The sequence below is a fragment of the Bombina bombina genome, chromosome 5 (genome assembly GCF_027579735.1).
Source record: "Bombina bombina isolate aBomBom1 chromosome 5, aBomBom1.pri, whole genome shotgun sequence".
Taxonomy (NCBI): domain Eukaryota; kingdom Metazoa; phylum Chordata; class Amphibia; order Anura; family Bombinatoridae; genus Bombina; species Bombina bombina.
In genome coordinates, this window is record NC_069503.1 from 159,562,736 (window position 1) to 159,589,411 (window position 26,676).

Genomic DNA, 26,676 nt, shown 5'->3' on the forward strand with positions numbered 1-26,676 from the left:
ATGAAGAACAAGATTGCGGTTCCAAGGCGTAGCCACCCTTCAAAACACAGGTCTAATCCTAGTCAGGGCCTTAACAAAGGACTGCACATCCGGAAGCTCAGTTAATCTTTTGTGCAGCAACACCGACTGGGCCGATATCTGGCCCTTCAGGGAACTAGCAGATAGACCCTTCTCCACACCCTCCTGGAGAAAAGATACAATTCTGGCAACTTTAAACTTATGCCAAGAAAAACCACGCTCCTCACACCAGTGCAGGTAAGTCCGTAAACACCTTATGGTAGATGCGTCGAGCCACTGGCTTACAAGCCTGAATCAAAGTGTCGATGACACTCTCAGAGAAACCTCTCTTGGCTAAAACTAAGCATTCAATCTCCACTCAGTCAGCCTCAGAGAATCTAGATTTTGATGTAGAAATCGTCCCTGTAGCAGCAGGTCCCTGCGAAAGGGTAACCTCCACGGAGGAAATGAGGACATTCCCACCAGTCCTTCGTGGCCAGAATGGAGCAATTAGAATCATTGATGCTTGCTCCTGCTTGATGCGGGCCACCACCTGAGGAAGAAGAGGTAATGGAGGAAACAGATATACGAGTCTGAACCTCAAGGAACTGCTAGAGCATCTATTAGTTCTGCTTCGATCTCGACCCGTATCTGGGTAGTTTATCATTTAGACGGGAGGCCATAAGGTCTATCTCCGGCGCCCCCCATCTGCTGCATATCTTTGCAAATCTCTCGAGTGGAGAGACCATTCCTCAGGGTAAAAGGATCGTCTGCTGAGGAAGTCTGCTTTCCAGTTGTCCACACCCGGAATGTGGATCGCTGACAGCATACAATTGTGGGCCTCCGGCCCATTCTAGAATTTGAGATACTTCTCTCATCACCAAGGAACCTCTCGTTCCTCCCTGATAGTTCATGTAGGCTACCAAAGTTATATTGTCTGATGGGAATCTGATAAACTGGGACAAACCTAGAAGGGGCCAAGCCTTCAGAGTATTGAAGATTGCCTGGAGTTCCAAGATATTGTCCGTAGTCACAATCTCCCAGGACGGTCTCAAGAAGCACGTGCCTTGGGACAGGTGATTTTGACAGAGCCACCAAGAGAGTGAATCTCTCGACATGCTGTCTATTATTATATGTTGGGGCAGATCGGAAAGGTTGCCTTTCTATTGCCTCAGCATGCATAGCTGTAAGGGTCTGAGATGGAATCTGGCAAAGGCAATGATGTCCATACAAAACACCATGAGTCCAATCACCTCCATACATTGGGCCACCGAAGATCTCAAGGAGGCCTGGAGGGCAAGACATGCTGATGTTAGCTTGCAATGTTTCTGATCTGTTAGAAAGATCTTCATGGATATAGAGTCTATCACCGTACCCAGGAAATTCACCCTGGTATTTGGAGAAAGAGAATTCTTTTCCAAATTTATCTTCCATCCATGTGATCGAAGAAGACTGAGAAGGAATTCCGACTGCTCCCTTGCTAGACGAAAAATATAAATGTATGCTTACCAGATAAATTCCTTTCCATCCGGATAGGGAGAGTCCACGGCTTAATTCCTTACTGTTGGGAAATACAACACCTGGCCACCAGGAGGAGGCAAAGACACCCCAGCCAAAGGCTTAAGTATCGCTCCCATTTCCTCATTACCTCAGTCATTCTGCCGAGGGAACAAGGAGAAGTAGGAGAAACATTAGGGTATAAATGGTGCCAGAAGAATAAAAAAAATAACAGGGGACCGCCCATAGACAAGGAAAAATGGGCGGGCCGTGGACTCTCCGGAAGGAAAGGAATTTATCTGGTAAGCATGAATTATGTTTTCCTTCCTAAGATAGGGAGAGTCCACGGCTTCATTCCTTACTGTTGGGAAAACTATACCCAAGCTCCAGAGGACACTGAATGAATAATGAGAGGGAACAAAAAGGAAGAGGCGAACCCTATTCTGCAAAACTTTTCTCCCGAAAGCTGCTTCAGCCGAAGCAAAAACATCAAACTTGTAAAAGTATGTAAGGAGGACCAGGTAGTCACCTTACAAAACTGATCCATAGAGGCCTCGTTCTTAAAGGCCCAAGAGGAAGCCACCGCTCTAGTGGAATGAGCCGTTATCCTCTCAGGAGGACGATGTGCCGCTGTTTTGTAAGCTAAGCGGATGACACTCCTTAACCAAAAAAATAGGTCGAAGTAGCCTTCTGCCCCTTACGCTTCCTCGAATAGACAACAAACAAAGAGAAGATTGTCTAAACTCCTTAGTAGCCTGAAGATAGAACTTCAAGGCGCGAACCACATCCAAATTGTGGTGTCTCTTTAATGATGAAGGATTAGGACACAAAGAAGGAACCACAATCTCCTGATTGATGTTGCGATCTGACACAACCTTAGGAAGAAAACCTAATTTAGTACGTAAAACTGCCTTATCTGCATGAAAAATTAAATAAAGGGGCTCACATTGCAAAGCAGAGATCTCAGAAACTCTGCGTGCAGAGGTAATAGCAAATAAAAAGAGAACCTTCCAAGATTACAACTTAATGTCAACGGAATGCAGAGGCTCAAATGGAAACATGTTGCAAAACCCGGAGAACAAGAGACTCCAAGGAGGAGCCCCAGATCTAAACACAGGTCTGATCCTAATCAGAGCCTTAACAAAGGACTGCACGTCTGGAAGCTCAGCCAGTCTCTTGTGCAATAAAACCGACAGGGCCGAAATCTGTCCTCTCAGGGAACTAGCCGGAAAGGCCCTTTTCCAGCCCATCCTGAAAAAAAGATAAGATCCTGGCAACCTTAACTCTGTGCCAGGAAAAACCACACTCTTCACACCAGAATGAGTAGGTCCTCCACATCTTGTGGTAGGTACGCAGAGTAACTAGTTTATGAACTTGGCTAAGGCTAAACGTTCAATATCCACACAGTCAGCCACAGAGAATCTAGATTTTGGTGAACAAATGGACCTTGTATCAGCAGGTCTCTGCGACAAGGCCACGATGGAGCAATCAGGATTACCGATACCCGCTCCTGCTTGATGCGGGCCACCACTCGAGGAAGAAGCGGTAATGGAGGAAAAAGATATATGAGTTTGAACCTCCAGGGCACTGCTAGTGCACTGATTAGATCCGCTTGGGGATCCCTCGACCTCGACCCGTACCTGGGTAGCTTGGTATTGAGACGGGACGCCATGAGATCTATCTCTGGCGTCCCCCACTTGCTGCATATCTCTGCAAACACCTTGGGATGGAGAGACCATGGCCCTGGATGGAAGGACTGCCTGCTGAGAAAATCTGCCTCCCAGTTGTCCACACCAGGAATGTGGATCGCTGACAGAATCTCCAGAGATACTTCCTTCATCGCCAAGGAACTTATCGTTCCCCCTGATGGTTGATGTAAGCCACCAAGGTTATATTGTCTGATTGGAATCTGATAAACTGGGACAAACCCAAAAGTGGCCAAGCCTTCAAGGCCTTGAAGATTGCCCATAGTTCCAAAATATTGATCGGGAGGGAGGACTCCTCCTGAGTCCACAACCCCTGTGCCTTCCTGGCACCCCAAACAGCTCCCCATCCGGATAGGCTTGTGTCTGTAGTCACAATCTCCCAGGATGGTCTTAAGAAGCATGTCCCTCGGGACAGATGATCTGGACAGAGCCACCAAGATAGCAAATTTCTAGACCGGCTGTCTAATACAATCTGTTGAGACAGATCTGAATGATCGCCGTTCCACTGCCTCAGCATGCACAGTTGTAAAGGTCTGAGACGGAACCTGGCAAAAGGAATGATGTCCATGCAGGACACCATAAGACCAATCACCTCCATACACTGAGCTACAGAGGGACTCAAGAAGGTCCGAAGGGCAAGACATGTCGAACTTAGCTTGCACCGTCTCTGGTCTGTTAGAAATATCCTCATGGATATGGAGTCTATTATAGTACCCAGGAATTCCACCATGGTACTTGGGACAAGAGAACTCTTTTCCAAATTTATCTTCCATCTATGTGATCGAAGAAGACTGAGAATGGACTCCGAGAATTCTTCCGCAAGATGAAAGAATGGTGCTTGCACAAGAATATCGTCCAAGTATGGGGCTACTACAACACCCTGAATTCTGGCAACGGCTAGAAGAGCCCCCAGAACCTTTGTAAAGATTCTTGGAGCAGTAGCTAGGCCAAATGGAAGGACAATGAACTGGTGCTGGTCCAGGAATGCAAACCTCAGGAACGGAAAGTGTTCACTGTGGATTGGAACATGAAGGTAAGTGTCCTTCAGATCTATAGTGGTCATAAACTGGCCTTCCTGAATCAAAGGAAGGATGGACCTAATTGTCTCCATCTTGAAGGAAGGGACACTGAGAAATGTGTTTAAGCACTTTAGGTCCAGAATTGGGTGAAAAGTTCCCTCCTTCTTTGGGACCACGAAAAGGTTTGAATAAAACCCCAAACCTCTTTCTTTGACAGGCACCGGGACAACTCCTCCTAAAGAGGATAGATCCCGAATGCACCCTAGAAAGGCATCCCTCTTTTCTGGTCTGGTAGACAGATTCGAGAGAAGGAATCTGCCCCTTGGCGGATGAGATTTGAAGCCCATCTTGTATCCCTGAGATACCACCTCCAGGACCCATGGATCCTGTACGTCTTTGAACCAGGCGTCTGAAAAAAGAGACAGTCTACCCCTACACGATCCAATCCCAGATCGAGGGCCGCCCCTTCATGCCGATTTATTTTCGGCAGGCTTCTTATTTTGCTTGGATTTATTCCAGGACTGTGCCGGCTTCCAAGTACTCTTGGGTTGCTCAAGCTTGGAGGAGGATTGTTGTCATTGGGATTTGTCAGAACGAAAGGAACGAAAATTAGAAGATTGTCGTCCCTTAGACTTGTTCTTCTTATCTTGTGGTAGGAAGGCACCCTTGCCTCCGGTAACCGTAGAAAAATTGGAGCCCAGGCCTGGACCAAATAAAATCTTTCCCTTGAAGGGAAGAGAAAGGAGTCTGTACTTAGAAGTCATATCCGCAGACCTAGACTTCAATCAGAGCGCCCAGCGGGCTAGGACCGCAAAGCCAGAGGTCTTTGCATTTAGGCGAATAATTTGCATGTTCGCATCACAGATAAAAGAATTAGCAATTCTCAGAGCTTTAATTCTGTCTTGAATATCCTCAAGGGGAGACTCCACCTCAATGAGTTCCGACAAAGGGTCACACCAGTAGGTAGCCGCTCTGGTTTCCATTTTCTTATCCATCGGCTCTCTGAACAAAGAACTATCCTCAAGAGGTATAGTAGTACGTTTAGCAAGCATAGAGATAGCACCATCCACCTTATAAATGGAGCACCACAAATTCAGTTGAGAGTCGACCGGGAACAACTTTTTAAAAGTAGACAAGGGGGAAAAGGAAGAACCAATTCTTTCCCATTAGTTCTTAATAATGTTCGCCATCTTAACCGGCACAGGAAAAGTCAAAGGAACTTTCCTGTCTTCGTAAACTCTAATTTAGGTATCATAGGTTCTTCAGGCAGCGCAGCCTCTGAAACCTCTAACGTAGACAGAACCTCCTTTAATAAAAAAACACAAGTGATCTTATGGACGGTTCCTCCGCAGCAGGAGGCTTAGACACTAAGGACTCTGACCCAGAGAGTTCACCCTCTGAAGCTACAGAGGTGAACTCATCATCGGATAACTGAGACATAATAGCTAAATCTGATAAATATTTAGATGACTCCGGGTCAGGAGAGCTATGTTTAACCTTTCTCTTGCGTTTGTTAGAGTGAGGTAATGCACTGAGGGCCGCAGACAACGCCGCTTGTAACTGCGCTGCAAAGTTCGCAGGAAGAAGGCCCCCTCCGGATGGAGGATTAGATGTGCTACGGGGAACTACATGTGGAGTGGATAATGTAGCGAGGGTAGTAATCTCATGGGACGCCGAGTCCTGAGAGGTAGACGGCTCAGAGGGACTAAGAGCCTTAGTAGGCTTGTCTCCCTTCTTAAACTTTATAACAGTGTTAAGGCATGTGAAACATAATTGAATGGGCAGGAAAACCACGGCCTCCTCAATATATAAACAGGTATGATTTAGTACAGAAGGAGTACCTTCTAACATGTCAGAGTCCTCCATAGCTCAGGTTATACCCACAGAAGGACACAAATAAAAACGTTTTTAATTATAGAAAACTGCACCTTTATACTCCCAATGGCTGGGGCACTCACCACCTCCTAGACCCAGACAGTTAACAGAGGAAATGCTCTCCTCAGGTTCAAGTCTCAGCCGGAATAGAGGAAATGAACATAGACCACACCCGGTCACATGGAGTGCAAGACAATACTTCCCCTGTTACTACAAGTACAGCAAGTAATAGGAGCAGTGCAACACTTTCAAAAACGAAAGTGAAACTTAAAAGTGAAACCTGTTTGTCCCAGCCAAAACACACAGTCTATCAGCCCAGGAAAAAAAATCACACAACGCAGCATGTAAATAATTAAAGGGACAATGAACCCAAATGTTTTCTTTTGTGATTCAGATAGAGCATGCAATTTTAGGCAACTTTGTAATTTACTCCTATTCTCAATTTTTCTTTATTCTCTTGCTATCTTTATTTTAAAAGAAGGCATCTAAGCTTTATTTTTGTTTCAGACCTCTGAACAGCACTTTTTTTATTGGTGGATGAATTTATCCACCAATCAGCAAGAACAACCCAGGTTGTTCACTAAAAATGGGCCGGCATCTAAACTTACATTCTTGCATCTCAAATAAAGATACCAAGAGAATGAAGAAAACTTGATAATAGGAGTAAATTAGAAAGTTGCTTAAAATTGCATGCTCTATCTGAATCACGAAAGACAAAAAATTGGGTTCAGTGTCCCTTTAATACACTGAATTATTAACCCCAACTGTTCAATAAACCCCCTTCACAGGATATTAACCCTGGATCCTATCAAGGTATAAAGGAGCCACACTGTTACCCTGTTATAGCGTTTTATGTGTAAAAATTGAATCTTACCTCCAGGATCCATTCTGTGGAACAGAACACAGCCTCTCAAGTGTGACAGTCTTATAGCAGCGCTCCTGACATGGACTTGAGTGAGAGAAAGCAGGCAGTGAAACTCGTCAACACTTAGGAGCTGTTAGCAGTAGTCTGTATGGTTTCGCAGAAAAACTTTCCCTGCATCTCCAGACTCTAACTTTCATCAATACTCTCACTGAGAGGTTGACATGACTACTTAAAACTCCAGTCCTATCTCAAAGGGCAGATACCCTTTTTCAGGACTCTCCGAATCTTCTGAAACTTCTCTGCCATCTCCTATCGTGACAAAAGGCACAATATCTGACTGTGGTAATGAGGAAGTGGGAGGGATATTTAAGCCTTTGGCTGGGGGTGTCTTTGCCTCCTCCTGGTGGCCAGGTGTTGTGTTTCCCAACAGTAAGGAATGAAGCCTTGAACTCTCCCTATCTTAGGAAGGAAAGATGGTGCTTGTACCAAGATGTCATCCAGGTAAGGTGCTACTGCAATACCTCTTGTTCTGGCAACTGCTAGAAGAGCCCCCAGAACCTTCGTAAATATCCTTGGAGCAGTAGTTAAGACAAACGGAAGTGCTATGAACTGGAAGTGCTGGTCCAGAAAGGCAAACCTCAGGAACTGAAAATGTTCCTTGTGTATCGGAACGTGAAGGTATGCATTCTTCAGGTCTATGGTGGTCATATACTGTCCTTCCTGAACCAGGGGAAGAATTGACAGTATTGTCTCCATTTTGAAAGAGGGGACACTCAGAACCTTTTTAGTCACTTTAGGTCCAGAATTGGACGAAAAATTCCCTCCTTTTTGGGATCCACGAAGAGGATTGAATAGAAACCCAGACCTCTTTCTGATGTAGGTACCGGGACAATTACTCCTAAATAAGCTAGATCCCGAATGCAACCTAAAAAGGCAGTCATCTTTTCTAGTCTTATAGACAGTCTGGAGAGTAGTAATCTGCCCCTAGGCAGATGAGATTTGAATCCTATCCGGTATCCCTGAGATACGACCTCCAGAGCCCAAGGATCCTGAACATCTTGAAACCATGCATCTGAGAAAAGCGACAATCTGCCCCCTACTCGATCCGATCCCGGTGGGCTTCTTTGTCTGTTTGGACTTGTTCCAGGACTGAGCCGGCTTCTAAGTTCTCTTGGGCTGCTCTGGCTTGGATGAAGGTTGAGATTGCCAGGACTTGTCCAAACGAAAGGAAGGAAAATTAGATGATTGCCGTCCCTTAGGTCTGTTTTTCTTATCCTATGGTAGGAAGGCACCCTTCTCTCCAGTAACCGTAGAAATAATGGAGTTCAGCCCTGGACCGAATAATATCTTCCCCTTGAAGGGAAGAGAAAGGAGTCTGGATTTAGAAGTCATATCCGCAGACCAAGACTTCAACCAGAGAGACCGACGGGCTAGGACCACGAAACCTGAAGCCTTTGCATTTAGGCGTATAATCTGTATATTTGCATCACAAATGAAGGAGTTAGCAATTCTCAGAGCCTTAATTCTCTCCTGAATATCCTCAAGGGGAGATTCCACCTAAATAAGGTTAGATAGAGAGTCGCACCAGTAGGTAGCTGCTCCAGCAACCGCGGCAACAGCTGCCGCCAGTTGGAATAAAAATCCTATGTGTTGGAACATTTTCCTCAGAAAAGTTTCCAACTTTTTGTCCATAGGCTCTCTAAAGGAAGAACTATATTCAAGAGGGATAAGTAGCATGCTTAGTGAGCTTCGAAATGGCGCCATCCACCATAGGGATGGAACCCCACAGTTCCAATTTGAGAGCCAGGGACTGGAAATCATTTCTTTAAGGTTGATGAGGGGGAAAAGGAAGTTCCAATTCTTTCCCATTCGTTACTAATAATGTTCACCATACGAACTGGTACAGGAAAAGTCTGTGGGACCTTTCTATCTTAATAAACCCTGTCTAACTTAGGGATCTTAGGTCCCTCAGGTAGCTTAGCCTCTGGAACCTCTAACGTGGACAGGACCCCCTTTAGCAAAAAACACAAATGTTAAATTTTAAATCTAAAGGAGGGTTCCTCCGCTGGAGGAGATTTAGTAACGGAAGTCTCCGACTCAGAAAGTTCACCCTCTGAATTTACAGAGGTTAACTCATCCTCGGATAGCAGGGACAAACAAGACAAACATCTGGCAGAAATTTAGATGACTCTAAGTCAGGAGAACTATGTTTGACCTTTCTCTTGCGTTTCCCAGAGAGATAGGTAGGGCACTCAGGGCCGCAGACACCGCCGATTGTAGCTGCGTGGTAAAATCCGCAGGAAAAAGCCCCCTCCAGATGGAGAAGTAATTGTGCCCCGGGGGAACTGCATGTGAAGCGGTTTGAGTAGAAAGTAATCTCGCGGGACATAGAATAATGAGAAGTTGATGGCTCAGGGGGACTATTTGCGCTGTGCATTAGCAGACTTAGCTCCCTTTTTAGACTTCAAAACAGTGCCTAGGCAAATCGAACAAAATTGAGCAGGCGGGCAAACTATAGCCTCCTCACAGTATAAACAGGTATTATTATTCACAACAGAAGGAGCAGAACCTTCTAATGTAGTATCAAACTCCTCCATAGCTTTGGTATGTACTCTCACAGATGGAATAAAAAAACTGAACAAACTAAAGTGCTTTATATATAAAACGGCACCTTTATATTCCCAATGGCTGGGGCACTTACCACCTCCTAGACCCAGACAGGCTATCAGTGAAAACGCTCTCCTCAAGGAGTGATGTCTGCAGCAGGATATTAAGGAAGTAAAAGAGACCGCACCCAGTCACATGGTGTGCAAGACAGGACTTCTCTTCTATGAAAAATGGCGCTAAGCTAATATAAGCTGCGCAACTCCTTTAAAATTTGGCAGCCTCGAAATCATGATTCAGGATATTTGTTCAAAAATTAAAGTGAAACCTGTTTGTTCCAAGCCAAAAGCACACAGTCTTATGAGCCCAAACACTCACACAGTGAAAGCAGTACATACAAATTCCCAAAACTGTTCCAAATAATCTCCCTGAAGGAAATATTAACCCTTGATCCTATTGAGGTATGAAGGAGCCACACTGTGACCCTATATTAGAATCCCGGCTATATATAATAAAGCGGTCTTACCCTCCAGAATCCACGCTGTGGAACAGTTACATCCTCTCAAGTGTGACAGTCTTGATGCAAAGCTGACAGAGACCCGAGTATGTAACAGCAAGCAGTGAAACTTGTCAACACTGATTGCTCAGGAGTTGTTAGTCTACAGTATGGATGGGTTCGCAGAAAAACTTCCCCTGCATCTCCAGACTCTAAACTTTCATCAATACTCTCACTGAGAGGTTGACATGATTACTTAAAACTCCAGTCCTCTCTTAAAGGGAACATACCCATTACAGGACTATCCAAAATCTTCTTACACTTCTCTGCCATCCTCCTCTAGTGAGGAAAGGCAAAGAATGACTGGGAGGATAGGGGAAATGGGAGGGATATTTAAAGCCTTTGGCTGGGGTGTATTTGCCTCCTCCTGGTGGTCAGGTGTTGCATTTCCCAACAGTAAGGAATGAAGTTGTGGACTCTCCCTGCCTTATGGAACAAAATATATGTTAATATATAAATCACAAAATACATTTAAAGAAAAAAAGCATCAGTTGTATCTTACTGTGTCATCTTACATTTTTCTGAAAAGTACCAAATAGATGAACATATGATAATTACTGAATTGTAAACATAAAAAGAAAAGTGTAAATCCATCCAAATTTAAAGGCTTTACTTTATATTATCAGCATTTGTTGTTGTTTCTTTGGCATGATATGATAGTGAAGAGAAAACATTTCACGAGACAAACTAGCACAAGGGAAAGGTAAGTACCAACAAGGCGTCAATCAGCTCATCATCATGTTTTCCTTTTTCTACCAGGGTACCAATTTGCATTTTCATTGTTTTTAGGTCATTGGCGAGCACTTTGTTTCTGGCTTTCGAGGCATCCAACTTGTTTTTAAGCTCTTCATGGTTCTTTTTGAGAGCCTCATGTTCACTTGTCAGCTTCTGCAATCATGAAAAAACAGAGTAAGCAAAGAGACATATAAGCAGCAAGAGGGTGATATAGGCAGCAAGAGGGTAGTATAGATAGCAGGAGGGTGATATAGACAGCAAGAGGGAGGTATAGGCAGCAAGAGGGTATTATAGACAGCAATAGGGAAGTATAGACAGCAGTAGGGTGATATAGACAGCAAGAGGGAGGTATAGGCAGCAAGAGGGAGGTATAGGCAGCAATAGGGTATTATAGACAGCAAGAGGGAGGTATATGCAACAAGAGGAAGCTATAGGCAACAGGAAGAAGCTATATTTAATAGGAAAGAGCTGTATGCAACACAAGGGAGCTACAGGCAGCAAGAAGGAGGTATATACAGCAAAAGGGAGGTACAGAAAATGAGTGAGGTGTATTTAACAAGAGGGAACTATAGACAACAAGAGAGAGATATAAACAACAAGAAGGCAAATGCAACAAGAAGAAGCTAAAGACAGAACTAATTAGCTAAGGACAGTACAATGGAGCTAAGGACAACAAAAATAAGCTAAAGAGAGAACAAATGAGTTTAATACAGTAGAGTGGAGCTAAGGACAACAAGAAGAAGCTAAAGAGAGAACAAATGAGCTAAAGACAGTAGAGTGGAGCTAAGGACAACGAGAAGAAGCTAAAGACAGTAGAGTGGAGCTAAGCACAACAAAAATAAGCTAAAGAGAGAACAAATGAGTTAATGACAGTAGAGTGGAGCTAAGGACAACAAGAAGAAGCTAAAGAGAGAACAAATGAGCTAAAGACAGTAGAGTGGAGCTAAGGACAACGAGAAGAAGCTAAAGACAGAACAAATTAGCTAAAAACAGTAGAATGGAGCTAAGGACAACAAGAAGAAGCTAAATACAGAACAAATGAGCTAAAGACAGTAGAGTGGAGCTAAGCACACGAAAAAGAAGCTAAAGAGAGAACAAATGAGTTTGACAGTAGAGTGTAGCTAAGGACAACAAGAAGAAGCTAAAGAGAGAACAACTGAGCTAAAGATAGTAGAGTGGAGCTAAGGACTACAAGAAGAAGCTTAAGACAGAAGAATGGAGCTAAGGACAACGAGAAGAAGCTAAAGACAGAACAAATTAGCTAAAAACAGTAGAATGGAGCTAAGGACAACAAGAAGAAGCTAAAGAGAGAACACATTAGCTAAAGACAGTAGAGTGGAGCTAAGGACAACACAAAATAACTAAAGACAATAGAATGGAGCTAAGGATAAAGGGAAGAAGCTAAAGACAGAACAAATGAGCTAAAGACAGTAGAGTGGAGCTAAAAAATAGTAGAATGGAGCTAAGAGCAACGATAAGAAGCTAAAGGAAATAAGAGATAGCTTTGCGTAACATTTAGTTCAATAATAAAAACTGGATTGGCTAGCTAAATAATATGTGCCCTATTTTCTCTTGAGAATTACTTATGTGAGGCTCTAAAGGAATAGAAAAGTTAAAATTAAATTTTTATGATTCAGATAGAGCATGCAATATTAAACACCTTTCACATTTCCTTCTGTTATCACATTTCCTTTTTTCTATTGGTATCCTTTGTTGAAGAGAATACCAAGGTAGGCTCAGCAGTCTCAATGCACTGTGGGGTGTTAGCTGATAATTGGTTGCTGCACATATATGCCTCTTGTCATTGGCTCACCAGATGTGTTCATCTAGCTCCCCAGTTGTACATTGCTGTTCCTGAGTCTACCTAGGTTTACTCTTCAACAAAGGATACCAAGAGAACAAACCACATTAGATTATAGAAGTAAATTGGATTTTTTTTTTTTTTTTAATGGTATGCTGTATCTGATTCATTAAAGTTTAATGTTGACTTTTCTGTCCCTTTAAGCACAACTTAGACATAATTTATTTTAACCCTTTGAGTGCTAATGACGGCTCTGAGCCGTCACAGAGTTTCCCACTCTGGTGCTAATGACGGCTCAGAGCTGTCACTAGCACTCTCCCACCTTGAGGGAGATCTGGGGACTCCTACTCCGGCGATCGTGCCTGTAGAGTGACAGGCATCGCTGGGGCATCACGTTTTGCGCGGTGATGTCACACGCAATGACGTGATGACGTCACCGCACAACTTTATTAACAATTTGTCAATACAAAGTATAGGGAAAGGGGGCATGCTGCTTAGAAGCCTGTATCTCAGGCATCTAAGCAGCTACAGACCCCCAACCTTTCCAATGGTGTAAATCTTGGGGATTAACACATTCACAAAATAAAAAAATACATTAAAGGGACAGTCTAGGCCAAAATAAACCTTCATGATTCAGATAGAGTATGTAATTTTAAACAATTTTCCAATTTACTTTTATCACCAATTTTGCTTTGTTCTCTTGGTATTCTTAGTTGAAAGCTTAACCTAGGAGGTTCATATGCTAATTTCTAAGACCTTGAAGCCCACCTCTTTCAGATTGCATTTTAACAGTTTTTCACCACTAGAGGGTGTTAGTGCACGTATTTCATATAGATAACACTGTGCTCGTGCACAAGAAGTTATCTGGGAGCAGGCACTGATTGGCTAGACTGCAAGTCTGTCAAAAAAACTGAAAAAAGGGGCAGTTTGCAGAGGCTTAGATACAAGATAATCACAGAGGTTAAAAGTATATTATTATAACTGTGTTCGTTATGCAAAACTGGGGAATGGGTAATAAAGGGATTATCTATCTTTTAAAACAATAAAAATTCTGGTGTAGACTGTCCCTTTAAATCAGCTTAGCACCCAGGTGGGAAAGTGCTTAGCACTCAAAGGGTTAAAGAAACATGTTAACATCTAAAACAATAAGGAAAGGATTATTTTCTTACAAATTTAGGCCTAGATTTAGAGTTTGGCGGTAGCCGTGAAAACCAGCGTTAGAGGCTCCTAACGCTGGTTTTAGGCTACCGCCGGTATTTGGAGTCGTGTAGGTAAGGGTCTAACGCTCACTTTTCAGCCGCGACTTTTCCATACCGCAGATCCCCTTACGTCAATTGCGTATCCTATCTTTTCAATGGGATCTTTCTAACTCCGGTATTTAGAGTCGTTTCTGAAGTGAGCGTTAGAGCTCTAACGACAAAACTCCAGCCGCAGAAAAAAAGCAGGAGTTAAGAGCTTTCTGGGCTAACGCCGGTTCATAAAGCTCTTAACTACTGTACCCTAAAGTACACTAACACCCATAAACTACCTATGTACCCCTAAACTGAGGTCCCCCCACATCGCCGCAACTCGATTAAATTTTTTTAACCCCTAATCTGCCGACCGCCACCTACGTTATACTTATGTACCCCTAATCTGCTGCCCCTAACCCCGCCGACCCCTGTATTATATTTATTAACCCCTAATCTGCCCCACTCAACGTCGCCGACACCTGCCTACACTTATTAACCCCTAATCTGCCGAGCGGACCTGAGCGCTACTATAATAAAGTTATTAACCCCTAATCCGCCTCACTAACCCTATCATAAATAGTATTAACCCCTAATCTGCCCTCCCTAACATCGCCGACACCTAACTTCAATTATTAACCCCTAATCTGACGACCGGAGCTCACCGCTACTATAATAAATGGATTAACCCCTAAAGCTAAGTCTAACCCTAACACTAACACCCCCCTAACTTAAATATAATTTACATCTCACGAAATTAATTAACTCTTATTAAATAAATTATTCCTATTTAAAGATAAATACTTACCTGTAAAATAAATCCCAATATAGCTACAATATAAATTATAATTATATTGCAGCTATTTTAGGATTAATATTTATTTTACAGGCAACTTTGTAAATATTTTAACCAGGTACAATAGCTATTAAATAGTTAAGAACTATTTAATAGTTACCTAGTTAAAATAATAACAAAATTACCTGTAAAATAAATCCTAACCTAAGTTATAATTAAACCTAACACTACCCTATCAATAAATTAAATAAACTACCTACAATAAAACCTAACACTACACTATCAATAAATAAATTAAATACAATTCCTACAAATAACTACAATGAAATAAACTAACTAAAGTACAAAAAATAAAAAAGAACTACGTTACAAAAAATAAAAAAATATTTACAAACATAAGAAAAATATTACAAAAATTTTAAACTAATTACACCTACTCTAAGCCCCCTAATAAAATAACAAAGACCCCCAAAATAAAAAATGCCCTACCCTATTCTAAATTAATAGAGTTAAAAGCTCTTTTACCTTACCAGCCCTGAACAGGGCCCTTTGCGGGGCATGCCCCAAGAAAATCAGCTCTTTTGCCTGTAAAAAAAAACATACAATACCCCCCCCCCAACATTACAACCCACCACCCACATACCCCTAATCTAACCCAAACCCCCCTTAAATAAACCTAACACTAAGCCCCTGAAGATCTTCCTACCTTGTCTTCACCTCAACAGGTATCACCGATCCGTCCTGGCATCCGGTGCTGAAGAGGTCCAGAAGAGGCTCCAAAGTCTTCCTCCTATCCGGCAAGAAGAGGACATCCGGACCGGCAAACATCTTCTTCCAAGCGGCATCTTCAATCTTCTTCCATCCGGTGCGGAGCGGGTCCATGTTGAAGCATCCGACGCGGATCCATCCTCTTCTTCCGGCGTCTCCCGACGAATGACGGTTCCTTTAAGGGACGTCATCCAAGATGGCGTCCCTCGAATTCCGATTGGCTGATAGGATTCTATCAGCCAATCGGAATTAAGGTAGGAATATTCTGATTGGCTGATGGAATCAGCCAATCAGAATCAAGTTCAATCCGATTGGCTGATCCAATCAGCCAATCAGATTGAGCTTGCATTCTATTGGCTGATCGGAACAGCCAATAGAATGCGAGCTCAATCTGATTGGCTGATTGGATCAGCCAATCCGATTGAACTTGATTCTGATTGGCTGATTCCATCAGCCAATCAGAATATTCCTACCTTAATTCCGAATGGCTGATAGAATCCTATCAGCCAATCGGAATTCGAGGGACGCCATCTTGGATGACGTCCCTTAAAGGAACCGTCATTCGTCGGGAGACGCCGGAAGAAGAGGATGGATCCGCGTCGGCTGCTTCAACATGGACCCGCTCCGCACCGGATGGAAGAAGATCGAAGATGCCGCTTGGAAGAAGATGTTTGCCGGTCCGGATGTCCTCTTCTTGCCGGATAGGAGGAAGACTTTGGAGCCTCTTCTGGACCTCTTCAGCACCGGATGCCAGGACGGATCGGTGATACCTGTTGAGGTGAAGACAAGGTAGGAAGATCTTCAGGGGCTTAGTGTTAGGTTTATTTAAGGGGGGGTTTGGGTTAGATTAGGGGTATGTGGGTGGTGGGTTGTAATGTTGGGGGGGGGTATTGTATGTTTTTTTTTTACAGGCAAAAGAGCTGATTTTCTTGGGGCATGCCCCGCAAAGGGCCCTGTTCAGGGCTGGTAAGGTAAAAGAGCTTTTAAATTTATTAATTTAGAATAGGGTAGGGAATTTTTTATTTTGGGGGTCTTTGTTATTTTATTAGGGGGCTTAGAGTAGGTGTAATTAGTTTAAAATTGTTGTAATATTTTTCTGATGTTTGTAAATATTTTTTTATTTTTTGTAACTTAGTTCTTTTTTATTTTTTGTACTTTAGTTAGTTTATGTAATTGTAGTTATTTGTAGAAATTGTATTTAATTTATTTATTGATAGTGTAGTGTTAGGTTTTATTGTAGGTAATTGTAGGTATTTTATTTAATTAATTTATTGATAGGGTAGTGTTAGGTTTAATTATAACTTAGGTTAGGACTTATTTTACAGGTAATTTTGTTATTATTTTAACTAGGTAACTATTAAATAGTTATTAACTATTTAATAGCTATTGTACCTAGTTAAAATAATTACAAAGTTGCCTGTAAAATAAATATTAATCCTAAAATAGCTACAATGTAATTATAATTTATATTGTAGCTATATTAGGATTTTTTTTACAGGTAAGTATTTAGCTTTAAATAGGAATAATTTATTTAATAAGAGTTAATTAATTTCGTGAGATTTAAATTATATTTAACTTAGGGGGGTGTTAGTGTTAGGGTTAGACTTAGCTTTAGGGGTTAATACATTTATTAGAATAGCGGTGAGCTCCGGTCGGCAGATTAGGGGTTAATGTTTGAAGTTAGGTGTCGGCGATGTTAGGGAGGGCAGATTAGGGGTTAATACTATTTATTATAGGGTTAGTGAGGCGGATTAGGGGTTAATAACTTTATTATAGTAGCGCTCAGGTCCGCTCGGCAGATTAGGGGTTAATAAGTGTAGGCAGGTGTCGGCGACGTTGAGGGGGGCAGATTAGGGGTTAATAAATATAATATAGGGGTCGGCGGTGTTAGGGGCAGCAGATTAGGGGTACATAAGGATAACGTAGGTGGCGGCGCTTTGCGGTCGGCAGATTAGGGGTTAATTATTGTAAGTAGCTGGCGGCGACGTTGTGGGGGGCAGGTTAGGAGTTAATAAATATAATATAGGGGTTGGCGGTGTTAGGGGCAGCAGATTAGGGGTACATAAGGATAACGTAGGTGGCGGCGCTTTGCGGTCGGCAGATTAGGGGTTAATTATTGTAAGTAGCTGGCGGCGACGTTGTGGGGGGCAGGTTAGGGGTTAATAAATATAATATAGGGGTCGGCGGTGTTAGGGGCAGCAGATTAGGGGTACATAGGGATAATGTAAGTTGCGGCGGTTTACGGAGCGGAAGATTAGGGGTTAATAATATAATGCAGGGGTCAGCGATAGCGGGGGCGGCAGATTAGGGGTTAATAAGTGTAAGGTTAGGGGTGTTTAGACTCGGGGTACATGTTAGAGTGTTAGGTGCAGACGTAGGAAGTGTTTCCCCATAGGAAACAATGGGGCTGCGTTAGGAGCTGAACGCTGCTTTTTTGCAGGTGTTAGGTTTTTTTTCAGCTCAAACAGCCCCATTGTTTCCTATGGGAGAATCGTGCACGAGCACGTTTTTGAGGCTTGCTCTGGTATCGAGAGTTGCATTTGCGGTAGAAATGCTCTACGCTCCTTTTTTGGAGCCTAACGCAGCATTTTTTTGGACTCTCGATACCAGAGTTAATTTTATGGTGCGGCCAGAAAAAAGCCTGCGTAGCATTAACAGCCCATCTACCGCCAAACTCCAAATCTAGGCCTTACTGAGCCATCAATTAAACATTTGTTAAAATTATTTACTGCACTGCAATCTAGTTGGCCTCACACTATATATTCACTGCCTTTCAGGAAAGCTAATTCTACACTACATTAGTTTAAGATGAAAATGACAGAAAAAATTTAAACATTCATGAAGTGAGCCTAGCACTGTAGCAGAAATGCTAACCTTTTACCCAATAAAATGAATTTATTATGAACATTAAAATATTTTTGATCAATAAGAAAAACATTATCACAAGAAACTATTACATAAACATCTCACGATAACAGACATTTGTCCAGGCGCCTCACAAACCTCAAAGGATTCCTTCTTCTCTTTTTCTAAGGTGCGGATACGAAGTAGATTCTTTTCTTGAGCCGCAAATCTCCTGGGCGCAGAAATGCCCATCATCTCCTCTTCTAAACTGAGCTCAGAGACTGGACTTTTTATTTGGCCCAATTGATTTTCTAGCTCACGTATCTAAAGAAATACATTTGAAAAAAAATCCACTCATGTGAATACATCAAGCTTTCAAATTCTTTATGTTATAAAAATGGTTCAGCAGCAAATTGCCGTAACATATTGTGTTTCTGTAATGTCATGATTTCATTAGCAATCTATTTTATTAACCCCCTGAACACAGCTTCAGTTTGCTAAATGGTTCCATGATGGAATAATTCCGTCATTGGTCATTAAGGAGTTAAATTGCTTTCTTTATGCTTGTTTCTTTTTTTTTTATTATTATCTTTTTATTGAGGTATACAAGGCAAAAAAAAGAAGTTACAGGTTGAGTAATTACGGTTGAGTAATTACAAACATACATGTACATACTCGTACTCAATAAGCATTCATAATATATTATTCAAATAACAGAATTTCCACTGTATATAGTAAACTTAACAAATTGTCTAGACAGTCCCAAATTTTTCATACCTCATTGTTTTCTCTATTTTATTATTGTTTTCTATTATTTTATATTAACATTAGTACCCTTGACATGCAGGGTAACTGATGTGACTCAATGCGTGGGAGGGAAGGGAGGGAAAGAGAGAGGGGAAAAAAACAAAAAACGTAGTGGGGGCCCCCACAGGCATCATTCAATAACTCTTATAAAGGTCTGGATTCCAAATGAGGAAGTTCATTTCTCTATATTTCCGCATAAAGAGATTCAGACCCTTTAAATGGATATATTATTTGTATTTTGTAACTGATTTTTTTGGAAGAGGTTGTATAAATATTGTCCATTTATTAAGGCTGTATCAAATTGTTCTATTATAACCTGGTTCCCCATTTTTTGGATAACTTTCGTTAAACTGGGGTTCTTTTAAGACTTCCAGTGTTGTAAAAAAATTGATCTTCCTATCAAGATTAGTGTGTTAAAAACATTCAGCTAGATTACGAGTTTTGAGCGCTATAGGGAAATTAACGACCGCCTGTGGCGGTATTTAACCTCCCTATAGCGCTGCTATTACAGGTTTACAAAAAGCAGGCTTGTGCGGGCGATATGGTGGCGTTCAGCTCCATGCTTCACCCAAATAGAAGCGCTGCTTTGACGTGCTCGTGCACAATTTCCCCATAGACATCAATGGGGAGAGCTGGCAAAAAAACACCTGCAAACAAGGAAACAAAAACTCCATAACGCAGCCCCATTGATGTCTATGGGGAAAGAAAAAGTTATGTTTAAACCTAACACCCTAACATAAAAACCACGTCTAAATACCCCTAATCTGCTGCCCCTAACATCGCCGCCACCTACATAACACTATTAACCCCTAATCTGCCGCCCCCAATGTTGTTGCCACTATACTAAAGTTATTAACCCCTAAACCTCTGGCCTCCCACATCACTAACACTAAATAAGTATATTAACCCCTAAACCGAACCCTAACCCTAACATAACCCTAACCCTAACACCCCCTAACTTAAATATAATTAAAATCAATCTAAATAAAACTTTCAATTATTAACTAAATAATACCTATTTAAAACTAAATACATACTTACCTGTAAAATAAAACCTAAGATAGCTACAATATAACTAATAGTTAGGACAGGAGGGCGGCGGTTTGGGGTTAATAATTTTATTATAGTGGTGACGATGTCGGGAAGCAGCGGAATAGAGGTTAATATATTTTTTACAGTGGCGGCGATATTGGGAGCAGCAGATTAGGGGTTAATACATTTATTATAGTGTTTGTGATGCGGGAGGGCCTCAGTTTAGGGGTTAATAGGTAGTTTATGGGTGTTAGTGCACTTTGTGACAGTTTAGTTATGGGTTTTATGCTACAGCTTTGTAGCATAAAACTCATAACTACTGACTTTAGATGGCGGTACGAATCTTGTCATTTTAGGCTGTACCGCTCATTTTTTGGCCTCACAGCAAAACTCGTAATACCGGCGCTATGCGAGTCCCATCGAAAAATGACTTTTCTTAAAATGCGGTACTGATGTCGTGTGACGGCCAAAAAGGTGTGCGGTACACCTATTCTGACAAGACTTGTAATAGCGGCGTTAGGGAAAAATCATTGCTATGAAGCATAACGATGCTTTTTCACTCATAACGCAAAACTCGTAATCTAGCTGTTTTTTATTTATATGAGGTATTCTTTCATCAAACAGAAAAAGAATATGAATATCTCGTAATGCAACTGTATATTGGGTTATTCTATTTAACCAGAAATTCACCCTTTGCCAAAACTTTTGAATCTTGGGGCACCTCCAGATACAATGATACAATATTTGGGTATTCCATACTTGGGGAGATATACATTTTATTTATTATTTGAATATGTGATTCCCTCCATGCAGAGGCCAAAGTAGCTTTATCTGCCAGTGTCAAACTTTTCTGAATAATATTTATTGGATAGTGCCAAGAGCTCGCTAGTCTCTCTATATTAGTCTGTCCCTGGCATTTCTTAAGGACTTTATATAAGTAGGAGATAGAATGCTTGCCTATGTTGTAAATATTTAAAACTGGATCAAGTATAGGCCATACCCAGGGGTCTTCATTATTATTGGTTAAATCCGCCAAGTAATGTCGGGCTTGGAGATAAGCAAAAAATTCTTTATCAGATATGTTATATTTATGTTTAATTTCTGCAAAAGATTTGCATCTTATTTCTCCTACTTCCTTTAATTGTGCTAAATATATGAGACCTTTATATTTCCAATTTTGAAATACTTTAGCTCCCAGTGCTGGAATAAATTTAGGATTTCCCATAATGGGTAAATACTTTGAACAGAAGGGGTTAGCTTGTGTAATCTTGACAATTTTCCACCAGGCAAGTATTACACTTTTAATTGTGGACAGCTGTTTGATCATTAACGGAAGTGTATTTTCTTCATAATGAAGAAGCGATTTAAGGAAATATGGTCTAATTAGGCTTTCTTCTATTTTGTAGGAGGAATAATATTCTATTTCACATAACCAATCCATGGCTATTTTCCCCATACATACTATATTGTAAAGTTCAATGTCGTGGGAGTGCCATTCCACCTTCCACTCTAAAAAACGTAATTTTTCTAAAGGCCAATGCCTTTCTTTTTTTTTCCCCAGATGAATTTCAGGCATATTTGTCTAAAGAATTTCAGCGTTAAAACAGCAACGCAGCCATTACGAGTCTTGTCGGTATAGCTGTTCCACAAGCCTTTTAGCCTATAATGCAACATCAGTCCCCCATAAAAAAAAAATATGTTTTTTCATGGGATTCCCATAGCGCTGGTATTACAAGTTTTGCAGCGAGGCTAAAAAACTTGCGTTCCAGCCTATACCGACACAATCCGTTCTGCAATCTGAGACCAGTAGTTATGAGTTTTTCGCAACAAACCTTTTAAATAAAACTCATTACTAAAATGTTACAAAGTACACTAACACCCATAAACTACCTATTAACCCCTAAACCGCGGCCCTCCCGCATTGTAAACACTATTCTAAAGTTATTAACCCCTAATCTGCCGCTGTCGATATCGCCACCACTAATAAAATGTATTAACCCCTATTACGCCATTGCCCGACATCATCGCCACTATACTAAAGTTATTAACCCCTATTCCCCCGCACCCCAACATCGCCGCCACTAAATAAAGTTATTAACCCCTAAACCTCTGGCCTCCCACATCACTACCACTAAATAAACCTATTAACCCCTAAACCGCCAGTCCCCCACATTGCAACAACCTAAATTAAACTATATTAACCTCTAAACTTAAACCTAACCCTAAATCTTAAGCCTAACCCTAACACCCCCTAACTTTAACATAATTAAAATAGACCTAAATTAAAGTTACAATTATTAACTAAATAATACCTATTTAAAACTAAAAACAACTTTACCTATCAAATAAAAATAAAACTTAAGCTAGCTACAATATATCTAATAGTTGGATTGTAGCTAGCTTAGGTTTTTATTTCACAGGTAAGTTTGTATGTATTTTAACTAGGTAGACTAGTTAGTAAATAGTTAACTATTTACTAACTACCTAGTTAAAATAAATACAAAAACTTACCTGTGAAATAAAAGTAAAACCTAAGCTGCCTTACACTAAAACCTAACATTACAAAAAAATACAACTAACATTACAAAAATAAAAAACGCTAAAATTACAAAAAATAAAAAAACTACCATTACAAAAAAATAAAAAACGAAATTATCCAAAATAAAAACAATTTCACCTAATCCAATCAAAATAAAAAAAACCCAGCCTACAATAAACTACCAATAGCTCTTAAAAGAACCTTTTGTAGGGCATTGCCCTAAGTTAAACAGCTCTTTTACCTGTAAACAAAATACAGTAAACAACAGTAAAACCCACCACCCAACCAACCCCCCAAAATAAAAAACAAAACTAAAAAAAACCTAATCTACCCATTGCCCTTAAAAAGGGCATTTGTATAGGCATTCCCCTTAAAAGGGCATTCAGCTCTTTTTCTTGCCCTTAAAAGCGCATTCAGCTCTTTTAAGAAAAGACCAAATCCTAATCTAAAAAAAAAAAAACACCCCAAAAAACCTTTAAAAAAACCTAACACTAACCCCTCTTTAGGTACTCACTGTTGCTGAAGTCCGGCTTGAATGATCTTCATCCCAGCGGCTCCATCTTCATCCAAGCGGCTCCACCTTCATCCAGGCCGCTTCATCTTCATCCATCAAGGGACCGGCATCTTCTTCATCCCTGCGGAGGCAGAGCGGTCGATGCGCGGTGGTCCAGGCGAAGGTCCAAGGCAGAGGTCCAAGGCAGAGGTCCAAGGCAGAGGTCCATCAATCCGACGTGGGAAAGAAGAATCTCAAGATGAGAAAAAATGTATATCAAACTTGTGTTCCTGGTGATGTTGATCCAAGTTCAGTGTTCCTGAGGTCTGTGAAAATTACTTATAACTCTTTCTGTGAAAAAGTATAACGAAATAGTGCAGATTGCTTCTGAAAGTCAATAAACATTAAAATAAGGCTTACCAGTTTAAAGTCAACGCGTTTCGGCCTTTTCATATAGGCCTTTCTTAAGACTAAAAACTGTATGCAACTGGTGGCATTATAAACCGGAAGTGACGTTTTCAGGTTATAGTAGTAATTTTCTTAACAGAAGATTTTTAAGTTGGTTTCTACTAGGGTTGCACCGATACCGATACTAGTATCGGTATCGGTGCCGATACCAAGTATTTGCATGAGTACTTGTACTCGTACAAATGCACCGATACTTAAACAGATACTTCCAATTACTACTCATACGCCATCTTGTGGTGTTTTTCAAACTGCATGTTCCCATTTAATTTTAAGCTGGAGTGGAGACTTAACTAAAATTTTTCACTTTTGTTCTGCCAATACAAATTGCTGTTATTTGTATTATTGTACGTTTGGGAGCAGTGCTCCAAAAGCTGCTACTTTACAGCTGGAAGCCTACCTGGGAGAGATCACTGTACTTCATTCAGACAAACCCCTGAAGTACTGGGCAGTTAATAAACTGAGATTTAATGGCCCAAAAATATCTTTCTGACCCATGCAGTAGTGTGGAAAGTGAAAGACTGTTCAGCCTTGCGTCAAATGTCCTTACTAATAGCAGAAACAGACTTCTAGCTGAACATGCAGAGATGCTTCTGTTCCTTAATGAGAACTTGCCACTAACTTTTGAAAAATGTATTCTAATTGCTAGATTACCTGTTATACTGCTACTTCTCATCTTGCACAATTATGCTCAAAACATACTGTACTCTGAGGAACATCCTTAGCCAGGGCTGGACTGGGAATAAAAAGCAGCCCTGGAAAAATATGAAGACCGGCCCTATTTTCTATTGAGTCAGTAGAATGCAAATGCCCCATTTTTCTCAAAGGGGATTACTGGGACACTCCTTCCCCAATATTTTTTTCAGAATTAAATTATATTACTTTGTATTAAGTACAAATGTTAGATTTATCAGTTATATAGGCACCCTACAACCCAATTGCATCTAGTAATCACCCCTTTAAAATTGTAGCTTTCCAGCCCCAGCTGCTGCAAGCTGTTATTTATTGTTATTATTAATATATGTTATTGTAATATTTTTATTTATAAACATGTTCTGTGAACTTTGTGACAACAAGCACATAAAACTGTTTAATTATTTAAAAATGTCTTTTGAGATACAGTTCATAATTATAAAGAAACTATCTTAAATCATTAGTCTGTAATGTGCTTGGTAAAATGTCATGACATAAAAAAGTATCGGTAATTGGTATCGGTGAGTATTTGAAAAAAAGTATCGGTACTTGTACTCGGTCTTAAAAATATGGTATCGGTGCAACCCTAGTTTCTACTATATGTCATTAGGGTATTGATCTGTGTACTTCTCTATGAATTCATGTATTTGTACAATAAACTATGTTTGCTTTCTGCCGATAATCCTTGGTTCTGATAGGGGTGTGACGTCACTTCCGTTACGTTCTGGATTTTACATTGTGGGGGTATATCATATTGTAGTTTAATACAGTGCCCCTTATTTCAGCTCACTTAGGCCTAGATTTAGAGTTCGGCGGTAGCCGTCAAAACCAGCGTTAGAGGCTCCTAACGCTGGTTTTGGCCGCCCGCTGGTATTTGGAGTCAGTGATTAAAGGGTCTAACGCTCACTTTACAGCCGCGACTTTTCCATACCGCAGATCCCCCTACGCCATTTGCGTAGCCTATCTTTTCAATGGGATCTTCCTAACGCCGGTATTTAGAGTCGTTTCTGCAGTGAGCGTTAGAGCTCTAACGACAAGATTCCAGCCGCCTGAAAATAGCAGGAGTTAAGAGCTTTCTGGCTAACGCCGGTTTATAAAGCTCTTAACTACTGTACCCTAAAGTACACTAACACCCATAAACTACCTATGTACCCCTAAACCGAGGTCCCCCCACATCGCCGCCACTCGATTACAATTTTTAACCCCTAATCTGCCGACCGCCACCTACGTTATACTTATGTACCCCTAATCTGCTGCCCCTAACACCGCCGACCCCTGTATTATATCTATTAACCCCTAACTTGCCCCCCACAACGTCGCCGCAAGCTACTTAAAATAATTAACCCCTAATCTTCCGACCGCAAATCGCCGCCACCTACGTTATCCCTATGTACCCCTAATCTGCTACCCCTAACATCGCCGACCCCTATGTTATATTTATTAACCCCTAATCTGCCCCCCTCAACGTCGCCGACACCTACCTACACTTATTAACCCCTAATCTGCCGAGCGGACCTGAGCGCTACTATAATAAAGTTATTAACCCCTAATCCGCCTCACTAACCCTATAATAAATAGTATTAACCCCTAATCTGCCCTCCCTAACATCGCCGACACCTACCTTCAATTATTAACCCCTAATCTGCCGACCGGAGCTCACCGCTATTCTAATAAATGTATTAACCCCTAAAGCTAAGTCTAACCCTAACACTAACACCCCCCTAAGTTAAATATAATTTTTATCTAACGAAATAAATTAACTCTTATTAAATAAATAATTCCTATTTAAAGCTAAATACTTACCTGTAAAATAAATCCTAATATAGCTACAATATAAATTATAATTATATTATAGCTATTTTAGGATTAATATTTATTTTACAGGCAACTTTGTAATTATTTTAACCAGGTACAATAGCTATTAAATAGTTAAGAACTATTTAATAGTTACCTAGTTAAAATAATAACAAATTTACCTGTAAAATAAATCCTAACCTAAGATATAATTAAACCTAACACTACCCTATCAATAAAATAATTAAATAAACTACCTACAATTACCTACAATTAACCTAACACTACACTATCAATAAATTAATTAAACACAATTGCTACAAATAAATACAATTAAATAAACTATCTAAAGTACAAAAAATAAAAAAGAACTAAGTTACAGAAAATAATAAAATATTTACAAACATAAGAAAAATATTACAACAATTTTAAACTAATTACACCTACTCTAAGCCCCCTAATAAAATAACAAAGCCCCCCAAAATAAAAAATTCCCTACCCTATTCTAAAATAGAAATATTACAAGCTCTTTTACCTTACCAGCCCTGAACAGGGCCCTTT

General features: G+C 40.8%; 1 protein-coding gene across 1 annotated transcript in view; it reads right to left on the reverse strand.

The window, feature by feature from the left end:
• The window catches only part of CCDC13 (coiled-coil domain containing 13), a 123,095-nt gene that overhangs the window by 79,435 nt on the left and 16,984 nt on the right, over positions 1-26,676 (reverse strand). The window contains exons 7-8 of the mRNA XM_053715662.1: positions 18,452-18,616; positions 10,831-11,007 (exon numbers count right to left, since the gene is read on the reverse strand). Coding sequence (XP_053571637.1) covers positions 10,831-11,007; positions 18,452-18,616 — 342 coding nt within the window. The remainder of the gene's footprint in view (positions 1-10,830; positions 11,008-18,451; positions 18,617-26,676) is intronic.